Source organism: Bufo bufo, chromosome 4 (assembly GCF_905171765.1).
Source record: "Bufo bufo chromosome 4, aBufBuf1.1, whole genome shotgun sequence".
In the NCBI taxonomy this organism is placed as follows: Eukaryota; Metazoa; Chordata; class Amphibia; order Anura; family Bufonidae; genus Bufo; species Bufo bufo.
In genome coordinates, this window is record NC_053392.1 from 339,479,988 (window position 1) to 339,495,766 (window position 15,779).

The 15,779-nt window shown below is 46.1% G+C and overlaps 1 protein-coding gene across 1 annotated transcript in view; it reads left to right on the forward strand.

Moving 5' to 3' along the window:
* Positions 1-2,244: 2,244 nt before the first annotated feature.
* MFSD4B (major facilitator superfamily domain containing 4B) overlaps positions 2,245-15,779 on the forward strand; it is a 30,867-nt gene continuing 17,332 nt past the window's right edge. The window contains exon 1 of the mRNA XM_040428883.1: positions 2,245-2,633. Within this exon, the coding sequence (XP_040284817.1) occupies positions 2,361-2,633 (273 nt within the window). The 5' untranslated portion in view covers positions 2,245-2,360. The remainder of the gene's footprint in view (positions 2,634-15,779) is intronic.

Sequence of the window (15,779 nt, forward strand, 5' to 3'; positions counted from 1 at the left end):
GGGGGCCTCCCACCCAGGCTGTGCACATTAATCCTGGCTGATCGATCGCTTCTGGCCTGCTGCTGTGCTGCCTGCAGTCACATCTGAGTGATGAGAGTACTGATTAGTTTTTTCCTAAAGGAGCGGGTATTGACTGGTCTGGTCTGGGGCTGCTGGGCTTAGTTATCACTGACTATGTCACCGCCACCGGCGCTTCCACCAGGCGGGTTAGGGCCCCCGGACCGGACTCACTCACTCAGGGACACTCACAGTTCACAGACACACACTTTAACTGGTCTGGACCGGACCACCAGGACCCTGGTCCAGTCGGATGGTCCAGCTAGCCACGCTCACCTCAGCACAGCAGACAGTCTGGCAGGCAGCCGCACTCGCAGGCTCAGGATAGGAGGAGCCGAGGAGGGGAGCTCTCAGCCAGGAGAGGAGGCGGAGTCAGTCAGTATCGGCGGCTGCACACAGCTTCCTCTTTCGTCTTCTGACCTCAACTGAAGCCACTCCCCCTCCCTCCTCCTACTTAGCCTGCCCTGCCCTGCACAGTGCGCGTCATGCAGGGCCTCGCCTCCGCTCCGCCTCCGCCCCATGTGAATCTGATTTCACCAGCTTGGGGCCGCGTTCTCCTGGCTGAGGGGGCCCCGTGGGCCCCCCTGACTTAGGGGCCCGGTCGCAATTGCGACCGCTGCGACCCCTATAGCTATGCCACTGCCGGGCCCCCCTGCCAGCCGGGCCCGGTACAACTGGGCCAGCTGTACTGGCCTATCAGCGGCCCTGGACGCAGGGACAGCTGCCAGAAAGCGGGACATACTTCCCCTGTACCGGGACGGCCACTGAAATCCAGGACTATCCACCTGGATCGGACGGTTGGGAGGTACGTGTTAGGAACAGCACCTGCAGGTCATCTCTGTGGGGCCTCGGAAGGAAGTGCACAGTGCACCACACAAACTGCTCCCAACAAAACAGCATGTGGGAGGAAGCAGTTGTTGCTTTCCTTCTCAAGAGACTTCACAGCTCACAGGAAACAGTTGTTAGGTAAGAGCTGATGACGGGGAAGGAGGGATGGAGCAAGGTGAAAATGAATAGCTTCATTGCCTTTGGGAAAGCTGCTCTGGCGCCCCCTTCAGAAATGCAGGGCAATGCGCTGACCCTGCATGCCGCCTAGTCGTGATGGTAGTGCCACACACTGAGATGGAGATATCAGGTTTAGGTAGGTTAGTAGATAGAGAGAACACAAGAAGCCCAGTTTTTTAAAGATTCCATTTCAGATAGAGAGAGGACATGATGTTCTAGACGGCGGCGAGTCACTGGTGTTCTGTAATACAGTAGGGGGATGAAGTGTATAGAGAGGTGTCATCAGCATAGAGATGGTACTGGAAACCAAATCTTCTGATAGGCTGTCCGATGGGGGCTGTAAATAGAGAAGAGGCGAGGGCCTAGGACTGAACCCTGAGGAACCACAACAGCAAAAAGGAGAGGAGAAGAACTGAATGAAACACCAAAAGAGCGTCCAGTGAAATAGGAGGAAAACCAAGAGAGAACTGCGTCCGTAAAGGGGTCGTCTCACCTCGCTTGGATATGCCCCCAATGTCTGATAGGTGCAGGTCCTACCTCTGGGACTTGTACCTTCCTTTAGAAAGGAGCCCGCAAAGTGAGAGGGCACACCGCGCACGCACGGCCACCCTCCATTCATTTCTATGGGAGTGCTGAAAATAGCCGAGCGCGCCGACTCTCTCTGGATCTAGCGTTGTGGTAAAGCTACATGAATGCCCCTATAAAGGGGACCGGCGCTGATCCTGCCCGACGTGAACCCGGCCTAATTCAGATACAGTGTAATAAAGTCAATATTTGGCCATATAGGACACCCTTTTCAAGGTATTCACCCTTATCAAATATTGGTAGTCATTTACAAACATTTTTATGCCAGTTTTTAGTGTAAAAATGTCACACAACCCCTTTTTGAATGCCTGTGCGACAGTATTTTCTTGCATTTGTGTGTTTGACATATGTGAGTGTGGACGTTACGGCCCCACACATTTACCCTCATTGGCTTGATAAGGGCTCAGAGTTACAAAATGAGCTATAATGAAACCAGTATATTAGTTTCAGCAAGTCCCCAATGCCGCAAATGTGTGTTTTACACCAGTCATTCCTGCTACAGGACCGCACTGCTGGGAAGCGCATCGTGTACACAGCGCCAGTGACAAGAGCAGAGAAGGCGGCTTCCCGCTCCTCCCACCCAGGTACACCCGGCCTGTCACCGCGCGGCTCAGGCTGCTACATCCGGGTTGTTCCCGGAGAGAGGTGGCTGGAGCCGGATCCTTTAGGAGGCATGAGGCCGCGGCTTTAAGTGACAACTGAATATCGGGGACATGGCGGGGAACGGTAAGAGGAAGAAGCAGGTGCGGTTCGCCAGGGCGGAGGACGACGAGGCCGGAGAAGAGGAAGAAGAGGACACTTTGTTTGATAAACGGCCGCCAAGTGCTAGCAGAGGCCGGGAGGATGAGGAAGGCGGCAGTCGTCGGAGGAGAGCGGAGGATGTGGTGCTGTTAGTGCCTGGAGGCCTGAGCGGGAGAGGCGGCCAGCAGTGCGCCGGGCTGAGGTGCTGTGTGACCACCGCCATGTGCGCGGCTTTCCTGGGGCTGGTAAGAGCTTGTGTCAGCTGCTGTCATGTGCACCGTCCTAGGTTTACTACAGAGCAGCGCCGCCTCCCTGCTGGGTCTAGTAGTGGTGTCAGCAGTCAGGATATACAGTCTAGTGCAGTGCAAGTCACCTGGGGGAAAGTAGTTACACTATATATTATGTAGCTGAGCAGCGCCGCCTCCCTGCTGGGTCTAGTAGTGGTGTCAGCAGTCAGGATATACAGTCTCTAGTGCAGTGCAAGTCACCTGGGGGAAAGCTACACTATAGATTACGTAGCTGAGCAGTGCCTTCTCCCTGTTGTGTCTAGTAGTGGTGTCAGCAGTCAGGATATACAGTCTCTAGTGCAGTGCAAGTCACCTGGGGGAAAGCTACACTATAGATTATGTAGCTGAGCAGCGCCTCCTCCCTGCTGGGTCTAGTAGTGGTGTCAGCAGTCAGGATATACAACCTCTACTGTAGTGCAGATCACCTGGGGGAAAGCTACACTACAGATTATGGACTTCAGCAGTGTTAGGCTCCATTCACATGTCCGTGGTGTGTTGCGGATCCGCAACACACCCGCCCGGCACCCCTATAGAAATGCCTATTCTTGTCCGCAGCTGCGGACAAGAATAGGACAGGTTCTATCTTTTGCGGAGCTGCGGACCCAAAGATCCATTCCGTCCCCATATACAGGGTGGGCCATTTATATGGATACACCTTAATAAAATGGGAATGGTTGGTGATATTAACTTCCAGTTTGTGACACATTAGTATATGTGAAGGGGGAAACTTTTCAAGATGGGTGGTGACCATGGCGGCCATTTTGAAGTCGGCCATTTTGAATCCAACTTTTGTTTTTTCAATAGGAAGAGGGTCATGTGACACATCAAACTTATTGGGAATTTCACAAGAAAAACAATGGTGTGCTTGGTTTTAACTTAACTTTATTCTTTCATGAGTTATTTACAAGTTTCTGACCACTTATAAAATGTGTTCAATGTGCTGCCCATTGTGTTGGATTGTCAATGCAACCCTCTTCTCCCACTCTTCACACACTGATAGCAACACCGCAGGAGAAATGCTAGCACAGGCTTCCAGTATCCGTAGTTTCAGGTGCTGCACATCTCGTATCTTCACAGCATAGACAATTGCCTTCAGATGACCCCAAAGATAAAAGTCTAAGGGGTTACTGGATATGCGAAATTGCTACATGATGATGTGTTTCCGTCTTTATGCACTGAAGCTGGCACGTTCCCTGAGTTTTTCCAGCAAGATGGTGCACCACCACATTATGGGTGCCAGGTCCGAGCATTCCTAGATGAACAGTTTCCTGGAAAGTGGATTGGTTGTCGTGGGCCAGTTGAATGGCCCCCAAGGTCTCCCGATCTGACCCCCTTAGACCTTTATCTTTGGGGTCATCTGAAGGCAATTGTCTATGCTGTGAAGATACGAGATGGGCAGCACCTGAAACTACGGAAACTGGAAGCCTGTGCTAGCATTTCTCCTGCGGTGTTGCTATCAGTGTGTGAAGAGTGGGAGAAGAGGGTTGCATTGACAATCCAACACAATGGGCAGCACATTGAACACATTTTATAAGTGGTCAGAAACTTGTAAATAACTCATGAAAGAATAAAGTTAAGTTAAAACCAAGCAGACCATTGTTTTTCTTGCGAAATTCCCAATAAGTTTGATGTGTCACATGACCCTCTTCCTATTGAAAAAACAAAAGTTGGATTCAAAATGGCCGACTTCAAAATGGCCGCCATGGTCACCACCCTTCTTGAAAAGTTTCCCCCCCTCACATATACTAATGTGCAACAAACAGGAAGTTAATATCACCAACCATTCCCATTTTATTAAGGTGTATCCATATAAATGGCCAACCCTGTAGAATGAATGGGTCCGCACCCGTTCCGCAAAATTGCGGAACGGATGCAGACCCATTTGCGGACGTGTGAATGGAGCCTTAGACCATGGCTCCTGTCTATCCCACAATGGGCCTGAAAAATCAAATGTTTACCCATACTCCTCACAGGTGTTGCAAGCCATGTGGATCCCAATTGTAATACCATAACTGGTTGGGTGATACAACAATGGCGTGATAAAATCATGTTATATAGAGCTGTGTAAAATATTCAGATATAATACCGTATGAAAACTATAACCTGTTAGCAGCAGCAAATACTAAATACCTAAAGCAGGGATCAGCAACCTTCAGCACTCCAGCTGCTTAGAAACTACAACTCCCAGCATTCGAACATGCTCGGATGTTCTAATAACTCCTATAAAAGTGAATGGAGCATTCTGGGAGTTGTAGTTTCAGCACACCTAGAGTGCCGCAGGTTGCGGATCCCTGATGTACGGAGGATATGTAGCTGAGCATTAGGGGTCTGATTAATCTGACCCTTACTGGTCAGGCGTAGTGTTAAGCGAACTTGTGTTTTAAGTTCGGCGTCCAAAGTTCGTGTGGATTCCGCTATCACGGACCATAACTTATGGTCCGTGGTAGTGGAATCCATAATGGGATTCTTCAATAACCCGAACTTTGGGCGCCAAACTTAAAAAACAAGTTCACTCAACACTAGTCAGGAGAACTAGGTACCATGTGCCAGCTGCCACTCTATGGGACTCCCGGAGATAGGTGACCATGGTACTCTATTACCGGCAGCTCAGGATGAGATTACCTGAAGGAGAAGCAGATGACAATAGAACCACCTGACTTCTAAAAGACCAATCTATTTCCGAGACTAGCAATATTTTATAAAGATACAAATACACTGACCAGTAATAACAATACAGTAGAACACCTGGAAAACTTAAAGGAGTTGGCCCATCTCACACATTAGTGGCATATTGCTAGGATATGCCATCAATGTCAGATGCTGGTCCCAGTGCTGGGACCCACACCTATCCCTAGAACAAAGCCCCCAAAGTGAAGGAGAATGCACCATGTCCATTCACTTCTAGGGGAGTTCCAAAAAGAGCTGAGCGAACGTGCTCTGCTTTTTCCAGAACTCCTTTAGAAGTGAATAGAGGGTGGCTGTGGTGCGCTCGTTCACTTTGGGTGTCCCGTTCTAAAGATAGGTGGGACTCACACATATTTGACATTTTACCAATGTTTGAGATGGGCCAACCTGTTTAATGCAATTAATATGAGATTGACAGTATAATCTGCTAGTGGTGCTTGGTCAATAATCATACAACCAAGGTGATGCACCCTTTATTTTGGGTTCTGCAGCAGGGTTTATGTTGAGGCAGGGTCACATTAATACTGGGTGGCATCTCCCCTTGCTGCGATACAGGCTGCCACTCTGGCATGATAACGGTCAGAGGTTACATTAGCATTTTTGAGGAGTATTTTCAGCCATGGCAGTATACAAAAGTTGCAATAATTAAAATAAATAATATGTAGGCATACATAATGGTACATTATACATTACTAGTCTAATTAACATCTCTCCCCTCCCTTCTGCCCTTTCAACATACAGTCCCATGTGGATGTGTATGTGACGGGCACCCACTGTTATGGATGTGTATGTGACGGGCACCCACTGTTATGGATGTGTATGTGACGGGCACCCACTGTTATGGATGTGTATGTGACGGGCACCCACTGTTATGGATGTGTATGTGACGGGCACCCACTGTTATGGATGTGTATGTGACGGGCACCCACTGTTATGGATGTGTATGTGACGGGCACCGACTTGTAGTAGGAATAATATTAAAATAATAAGAGGAGCTCCTTTGTATTTTAGCCCTCGTCCTGTTCTTTGCTCTGGAAACATCAGGCCTACGTGTAGGCGGTGTGCACAGCAGGGATGCTTGGACCTGCCTGACACTAGTCTAACTCAAAGGTAACTGGAGATCACGAGTACCATGTGCTGCTGCCACCACTAATCGCTGGCATGTAAGCATTACAATCCTCTCCGCTGTCTGAGTCACAATCACAGTCTCGTGACATCTTCTGTGCCATAGTGAGATCATATTTTATATGAATATGGCCAGCGTACTGTATAGAAGCCATGCCCATGTACGCAGAGCACAGTCATGAGAGCAGGCAGCAGAACCAGTGTCATATATAGAAGCTGTGCTCATGTATGCAGGGCACAAAAACTAGAGCAGGCAGCAGAATCAGTGTCATATTGGAGATACACTATATAAAAAGACACATATGCATGTTTTTCTCAATATCTGACATGAAATCAGAATAAACCTTTCCTGTTTTTGGTCAATTAGGATTACTATTATTATTATTATTTGCCAAATGCCAGAATAATGAGAGAGATAATGTTTTAAGGCATTTTTATGACATCACCGAAATAGAAGACGTCATCGGCGCAGGCGCACTGAGGGAGTGCTGAGGAGGCGAGCTTCCTCATCTCAGAGCGCCTGCGCCGAATGAACACAGGCGCGCAATTTTTGAAATGCTGATAGGGCCGGCCGGAGGAGGAGATCGCGGCTGGCCCTGTCAATCAACATGACGAGGGGGCGGTTTTTTGCGGCGGCTACCAGCCAGTAGACGCCCTACTTGCTGGTAGAGACCTAATTTACATATTATAAAAGTTAGTTTTTATAAGAAACTGCTGAAGCAAAGTAAGTAACACCATTATATTTTCATATATCGCAGTATAAGTAATTTAACTAGCCCAAAAAAAAAAAAGACTTTAGTGGGGTGACAGAAGCCCTTTAAACTGTATGACTTGGGTCAAACATTTTGGATATCCTTCCACAAGCTTCTCACAATAGTTGGTCGGAATGTTTGTTGGTCGCCTTGCTCGCACCTGCCTTTTCAGCTTTGCCTATAAGTTTTCAATAGGATTGAGACCAGGGCTTTGTGATGGCCACTCCAAAACATTGACTTTGTTATCCTTAAGCCACTTTGTAACCAGTTTGGCAGTATGCTTAGGGTCGTTGTCCATTTGGAAGACCTATTTCTGCCCGAGCTTTAACTCCCTGGCTGATGTCTTGAGATGTTGCTTCAGTGTTTTCACATAATCTTCTTTCCTCATGATGCCATCTATTTTGTGAAGTGCATTAGTCCCTCCTGCAGCAAAACCACCCCACAACATGATGCTGCCACCCCCGTGTTTCACAGTTGGGATGGTGTTCTTAGGCCCCTTTCACACGAGCGTGACGGATGCGTTCAGTGAAACTCGCACCATTTTGTAAGCATGTTCAGTCAGTTTTGTCTGTGATTGCGTTCAGTTTTTTCCACACGGGTGCACTGCGTTTTGATGCGTTTTTCACACGCGCAATAAAAAACTGAAGGTTTACAAACAACATCTCTTAGCAACCATTAGTGAAAAACGCATTGAATCCGCATTGAATCCTCACGGCGGTGAGCGCTGTGTATGCAGCGATCCAGAGGGCAGGGACACCTGGGCACTGTCCCTGCCTTCTCTCTGGGTTGCCCTGCTGTCACTGACAGCGGGCAACCCGATCAGCAGCTGCACGATTAGCGTGCAGCTGCGATTTCTGAAAGGACGTTTTAAAACGTGCGTTCAGAAATAGAGGTCCACCCATAGGACGTTTATATCCTATGGGCGGACGGGAGGAGGTTAAAATTGGAATTGAGAGTTATGGACAACGATCAGGTGGATTAATGTATGTCGATATTGTTGGAAACTTTGATATTGTATATTGCTCCATGTGTAATATGTATTCTATGTGCGATGGAATCTCAATTTAATAAAAAGATAATACAAACTGATCCGTTCTGAACGGATGCAGACGGTTGTATTATCTGAACGGATCCGAATCCGAATCTGAAATTGCACCCAAGGTTGAGCCAGACTTGTGCAAGTCCACAATTCTCTTCCTGATATCTTGGCTGTTTCTTTAGACTTTCCCATGATGCTACACAAAGAAGCAATGTGTTTCAGGTGTGCATTTAAATACATCCACAGGTGTGTCTCTAATTAAGGCTACTTTCACACTCGCGTTTGGTGCGGAGCCATCATGGATCTGCACAAACGCTTCCGTTCAGATAATACAACCGTCTGCATCCATTCAGAACGGATCCGTTTGTATTATCTGTAACATAGCCAAAACAGATCCGTCTTGAACACAATTGAAAGTCAAAGGGGGACGGATCCGTTTTCTATTGTACCAGAGTGTGTCAGTGAAAACTGATCCGTCCTGACAAGCAGCGTTTCGGTGTCCGCCTCCAGAGCAGAATGGTGACAGAACGGAGGCAAACTGATGCATTCTGAGCGGATCCTTTTCCATTCAGAATGCATTAGGGCAAAACTAATCTGTTTTGGACCGCTTGTGAGAACCCTGAACGGATCTCACAAACAGAAACCAAAACGTCAGTGTAAAAGTAGCCTGACTGGGATGTTGCCAGCTAACCTAACAGAAGCTTCCAAACACATGACATCATCATATGGGCAGTCCAGAATTGTTTAAAGGCAAAGTAATCTTAGTGTATGTAAACTTTTGACATTGCAGAAAGTAATAAAAATGCCTTAAAACATTCTCTCTCTCTTTATTCTGGCATTTGGCAAATAATAGCAACAGTTATGGTAATCCTAATTGACCAAAAACAGGAAAGGTTTATTCTGATTTCATGTCAGATATTGAGAAAAACATGCATATGTGTCTTTTTATATAGTGTATGTAAGCTTCTGGTTTCAACTGTATGCAGAGAACAGTAATGAGAGCAGGCAGCAGGACCAGTGGCATTTGGAGAAGCTGTGTCCATGTATGCAGAGCACCAACACTAGAGCAGGCAGCAGGACTAGAGAGGTGCGCTGAATGGCAGCCTCTTTACTAATAACAATGGTCCTTACTGTAAGGAGCTATATTGGATGTTTCAGGCACTGCTGTGATTCCCTTGAAGTTCATAGGGCGCAATGCAATCATTAATTGCTGGTAAAGTCTTATGCATTCTTATAGGCATCAGACCTTTTTTAATGAGTAAAATTGCCTGTGCAAGCGTTGGTATCGTTCATACAGGTACTGGTATATTCAAAATTGATGCAGCCATCACTGGCAAACAGTACTGTTTAGCGATGGTTCTGGCTTGGTACTAACGATGGCCACCTCAAAGTTAACAGGGGGTTAGAGGGGTGAAGAGCGTCTACTGCCATCATGCATAGTGCGGAGACACACAGGACCAACACCATGTGTCATGGTGGTGTGGGGCACCAGTAACTAACATGGCTGTTCCTCTCTGGTGTTGATGGAGAAAACAATGACCAGCCTTTGGTTATGTCCAGAACATTGTGGCACAAGTCTTATTGTCTTTTTTGACTCACAAGATGTGGTGTTCCAATAAGATAACCCACACACTGCCCGCACTACGCAACATGCTTTTCAGGTTAACCAGCAGGTCCCGTCACCAGCTCGATCACCATGTCTCACCACCATCAACAATGTCTGGGACTGGATGGGGTGATGGATCCTCCCATGCACAGCGGCCAACAACCACCGTGACTGAACTACTGGTCCAAGTTGAAAAAGCTCGGAATAACCTATGTTAGGAGGATATTCAGTAGGGATCAACCGATTATCGGTTTTACCGATATTCAGGGTTTTCAAAGTTATCGGTATTGGCATCTATTTTGCCGATAACGAATCGGGAACAAGGATCGCGCTGCTGTCAGCGCGATCCGTGTTCCCTCAGCAGCACAGGGGAGAAGGAAGCAGTGTCTCCCTCCCCCTGTGCCGCTGCCACCACTGAGAGGAGAAGAGAAGGGGCTGTGGTCACTGTGCCACCAATGATGTTAACTCACTCATTCATTCAAATTCAACAGGAAGCCTGAGCTGGCTGCCGAATCATATAGCCGCACCCGACCTCTATGACAAGTAGCTGCCATCCGCGGCAGTTAACCCCTGCTGCACCTGAGGAGTTAACTGCCGCGGATCGCAGCTACCGCTAATAGAGGTCCGGTGCGGCTATATTATTCTGCAGCCAGCACCCGCCCCCTGTATATGAATTAACCCCTTAAGGACCCATGACGTACATGTACGTAATTTCTTTCCGGAACTTAAAGACCCGTGACGTACATGTACTTCATGGTGATCGGGCGTGTGCAGGAGCTGTGCCCGCCCGATCAGCGGCTGTCGCTGATAACCGGACCCCTGCTGCATGCGCCGGCATCGGTGAAATCACCAATGCCGGCGCATTAACCCTTCATGTGTCGCGGTCAGCGCTGACCGCGGCACATGCGATGTCGGGCGGGGACCGGAGCTGCCATCGGGTCCCCGTGAGAGGGGACCGATGGCATGGAAGGCAGCGCAATGCCTTCCTTAGGCATCAGGGCTGCCTTCCGGTGGAGAGCCTGTGAGACACACTGTATTACACATACAGCCAATGCATTCCAATACAGAAGTATTGGAATGCATTGTAAAGGGGATCAGACCCCCAAATGTTGAAGTCCCAAAGTGGGACAAAAAATAAAGTGAATTTTTTTTTTTAAAGTTTCAAGTAAAAAAAACAACTTCATTTTCCCCAAATAAAAGATTTTATTTTATTTTTTAAATAGGAAAAAAAGAAAAGTAGACATATTAGGTATCGCCGCGTCCGTATCGACCTGCTCTATAAACATATCACATGACCTAACCCCTCAGATGAACACCGTAAAAATAAAAACTGTGCTAAATAAACAATTTTTTTGTCATCTTACATCACTAAAAGTACAACACCAATCGATCAAAAAGGCGTATGCCCACCAAAATAGTACCAATCTAACCGTCACCTGATCCCGCAAAAATAGTACCCTACCTAAGATAATCGCCCAAAAACTGAAAAAACTATGGCTCTCAGAATATGGAGACATTAAAACATGATTTTTTTTGTTTCAAAAATGAAATCATTGTGTAAAACATACATAAATAAACAAAAGTAGACATATTGGGTATCGCCGTGTCCGTAATAACCTGCTCTATAAAAATATTACATGACCTAACCCCTCAGGTGAATACCGTAAAAAATTAAATAAAAACAGTGTAACAACCTGCTCTATAAAAGTACCACATGATCCAACCTGTCAGATGAATGTTGTAAATAAAAAATAAAAACGGTGCCAAAACAGCTATTTCTTGTTACCTTGCCTCACAAAAAGTGTAACTGGAAAAAATGGATTCAAAAGGAAAATCTGCCAAAAAAGTGAAATTTTGAAAAACACTCTATTAATTCTTGTGGAACACCTAAAGGGTTAACAAAGTTTGTAAAACCAGTTTTGAATACCTTGAGGGGTGTAGTTTGTAAAATAGGGTCATTTTTGGGTGGTTTCTATTATGTAAGCCTCACAAAGTGATTTCAGACCTGAACTGGTCCTGAAAAAGTGGGTTTTAGACATTTTTCAAGATTTGCTTCTAAACTTCTAAGCCTTGTAACGTCCCCAAAAACTAAAATGGCATTCACAAAATGATCCTAACATGAAGTAGACATATGGGGAATGTAAAGTAATAACTATTTTTTTGAGGTATTACTATCTATTATAAAAGTAGAGAAATAGAAATTTGCAAATTTTTGGTAAATTTTGATTTTTTTTTTATAAATAAAAATGACTTTTTTTTGACAAAATTTTACCACTGTCATGAAGTACAATACGTGACGAGAAAACACTCTCTCAGATTGGCCTGGATAAGTAAAAGCGTTTTAAAGTTATCACCACATAAAGTGACACATGTCAGATTTGCAAAAAATGGCCTGGTCCTTAAGGTGAAAAATGTCAGGGTCCTGAAGGGGTTAATGGGTGAGCTATCTTCATTGGTGGTGCAGTGCGCCCCCCCACCCAAGCCCCCCAGTATTAGTCATTGGTGGCAGTGGCCACAGGGTCCCTTCCTCCTCATTGGTGGCAGTGGCAGCTTCTGATCGGAGCCCCAGCAGTGTAAGCCTGGGGCTCCGATCGGTTACCATGGCAGCCAGGATGCTACCGAATCCCTGGCTGCCATAGTCAGCTCCCTGCTGCCGTGTGCACAAAGAGTGTGAAGTCCTATTCACCCTAATAGATCTCTATCAGGGTGAATAGAACAAGGGTTCTAGCCCCTAAGGGAGCTGAAAGATAGTAAAAAAAAAAACACAAACGCCAAAATATTACCGTATTTTTCGCCCCATAAGACGCACTTTTTTCCCCCCAAAATGTGGCGAATGCTGCCATTTTACATCACAGTCTGCGATGTATCAGCTGGAGGGAGGAGGGGCCGGTGGCATGCAAATGTGGCGGGCCGGTGCGGTCACTGTACTCCGGCCCCGCCGCTCACTCACTTCCTTAATGCCTAAACCTTTTTACAATAATAACTTTAATTGAAGTTCCGATCCCCAGCCCCATCTGTACTACTTACTAAATGTCCTGTAGCAGGCAGAGCAAGGCGGGCGGCCGGCCATAACTCACTGATGTCACGTGCCTGCGCCGCCTACTTCATTCATAAAGTAGGCGGCGCAAGCACGTGACATCAGTGAGTTACGGCCGGCCGCCCTGCTCTGCCTGCTACAGGAACTTCAATTAAAGTTATTATTATAAAAGGTTTAGGCAATAAAGCAGTGAGTAAGCGGCGGGGCCGGAGTACAGTGACCGCAACGGCCCGCCGCATTTGCATGACACCGGCCCCTCCCACAGGTTTAGCTCCGGTATATTAGGGCATCTGTGCCACTATTATGGGGTGGGGGATATGTGGATGGCACTGTTATGGGGTGGGGGATCTGTGGGTGACACATATATAGCAGTGACATCCACAGATCCACCCCCCCATAGCAGTGCCATCCACAGATCCCCCATAGTAGTGTCATGCACAGACCACCATTAGTTCAAAACCCACCAAAAGCACACCTAAAAATATATTTTTTCTTATTTTCCTCCTTTAAAAACCTAGGTGCGTCTAATGGGCCGGTGCGTTTTATAGGGCGAGAAATACGGGTAAGTATAAATGAAAGAGAAAGATTTACAAAAAAAAGCTACAAATTAACAATAAACATGTTCATTTTCAGCAGATTTGTGTAGGAATTTTTTGTTTTTTCAAAAATGAAAATGCACAGAATATCGGTATAAATTATCGGCCTGAAAGTTCACAGATTATCGGTATCAGCTCTAAAAAATCAATATCGGTCGATCCCTACAACAGATCATCCACAAGTCCTAATAGGCTATTTTCAGGGGAGCATACCGCCGGCAATCCCAGTTTCAAGTTCAAAAACTCATGAATTTCTGACCAGAATTCCGCAATTTTCAGACATTCCCAGATCCATGTGCATTAGAGTACCATTCGTTCCAGCCTGACCGGAGTCAAATAGACTCTGTGCAACCACTTAACCTGTAGTCCACTGATCCCTAGCACTTATGACTGTACTCCTCCAGTTATACTGTACTTAAGCTCTCTTTCATGCATGTCTTCTAGGTTAGGGATATCCTTCTGCCACTTTGCCAATGCTTTGGTCAGCGGAGAAGCCAACTGGGACATGAGTACTGAGTAGAAGGAGGATACTGGTTTACATAGATTTCTGTGTCTAGCAATTTTTTCAATCTCTCCATATTCTATCTTGACCCTACCACTACCAAATTGCTCTGCACAGGCATGTCTTAATTGAAAATATCTAAACAGGCTATTCCTGGGTAGGCCGAACTCCTCCTTTAACTCAGGAAAGGTTTTAAAAGCTCCTTTGGAGAACAACTGAGTAAAATATTTTATTCTATGTTTTGGCCAAAACTCAAAATCGGGAAGTGAATCTAGTTCTGGTAATTTTAGATTCCTCCACAATGGCAACACAGGGGACCATCCCTCTCCACCTCCCTTATTACCCCAAACCCACACATGTTCTTTCCATATTTTAATTACTGCAGTCATGTTAGAGGTGAGGTGTTCAACTGGATATTTACCCATTCTGTACAGAAAATTTGTCTCATATGATCCAAGGAGTGCCGCTTCCAGCACCACTGCTGGATTGTTAGCATCCGCCCTTACCCACCAGCTTGCGTACGTCAACTGGACAGCACAGTAATATCTATACATGTCCGGTAGAGCCAAGCCACCTGAGTGTATGGCGCTTTTAGAGTTTCCCTTGCCAATCTAGCTTTTGTGTTAGACACAATGGTCGGTGAAATATTAAGTGGGATAAATTGCTGTATATCTTTCATGTATGATAATTCCCAGATATTTAAATTGATCAACCAACAACAACTTGGATCTGGAAGAGACCGGTGTCCCCTCCCCTCCGTCTACTAGATGCAGTGATTTAGCCCAGTTAACATTCAGACCAGAAAATCCACCATATTCATTCACTATTTTCAGAAGCGCCTCTAGCGACCCACTAACCTTTTGATGTCTTACAGGAAATAAATAGATTAAAATGGAAAATCTGCACAATAAAAAAGGGACATTTTGAAATTTTGCCTTCATTCCGCTTTAATTCCTGTGAAATACTTAAAGGGTTAACAGCATTTCTAAAAATTAAGTTTTGAATAGTTTGGAGGGTGTAGTTTCTAAAATGGGATAATTTAGGGGTGAGCGATATGCGATATAAATGATATAAATTTGGCCAACGATAGAGATTTCGTTTATATCGCCATATCACGGTAGAACATGGCATGCACCATGTTCTCCTGAGCCGGGGTTCTGCCGAAAGTCTATAGTTTGCCGAAAGTCTATAGCGGAAGTCACGTGGCGCGCTGCGCAAGCGTATTTCCGCGAATCATTCCTGCAGCCTCCACTGCAGTAGTTCGCACACCGCGCGTGCGCACACTTAAAGGGAACCTGTCACCAGGATTTTGGGTATAGAGCTGAGGACATGGGTTGCTAGATGGCCGCTAGCACATCCGCAATACCCAGTCCCCATAGCTCTGTGTGCTTTTATTGTGTATAAAAACCGATTTGATACATATGCAAATTAACCTGAGATGAGTCAGCGCTTGAAAATATGACTCTTCTCTGGTCACACAAGTAAGATATGACTCTTTTATGTTAATTTGCATATGTATCAAATCAGTTTTTTTACACAATAAAAGCACAGAGAGCTATGGGGACTGGCTATTGCGGATGTGCTAGCGGCCATCTAGCAACCCATGTCCTCAGCTCTATACCCAAAATCCCAGTGACAGGTTCCCTTTAAGGGTATAGAAGTTTCTTAAAGTGACAGTCATCTCCATTAAAATACATCTCCGCCGCTGTATTAATTGAAGCCTCCATTGAAGTACTTCGCGCACCGCGTGTGCGCACAATTA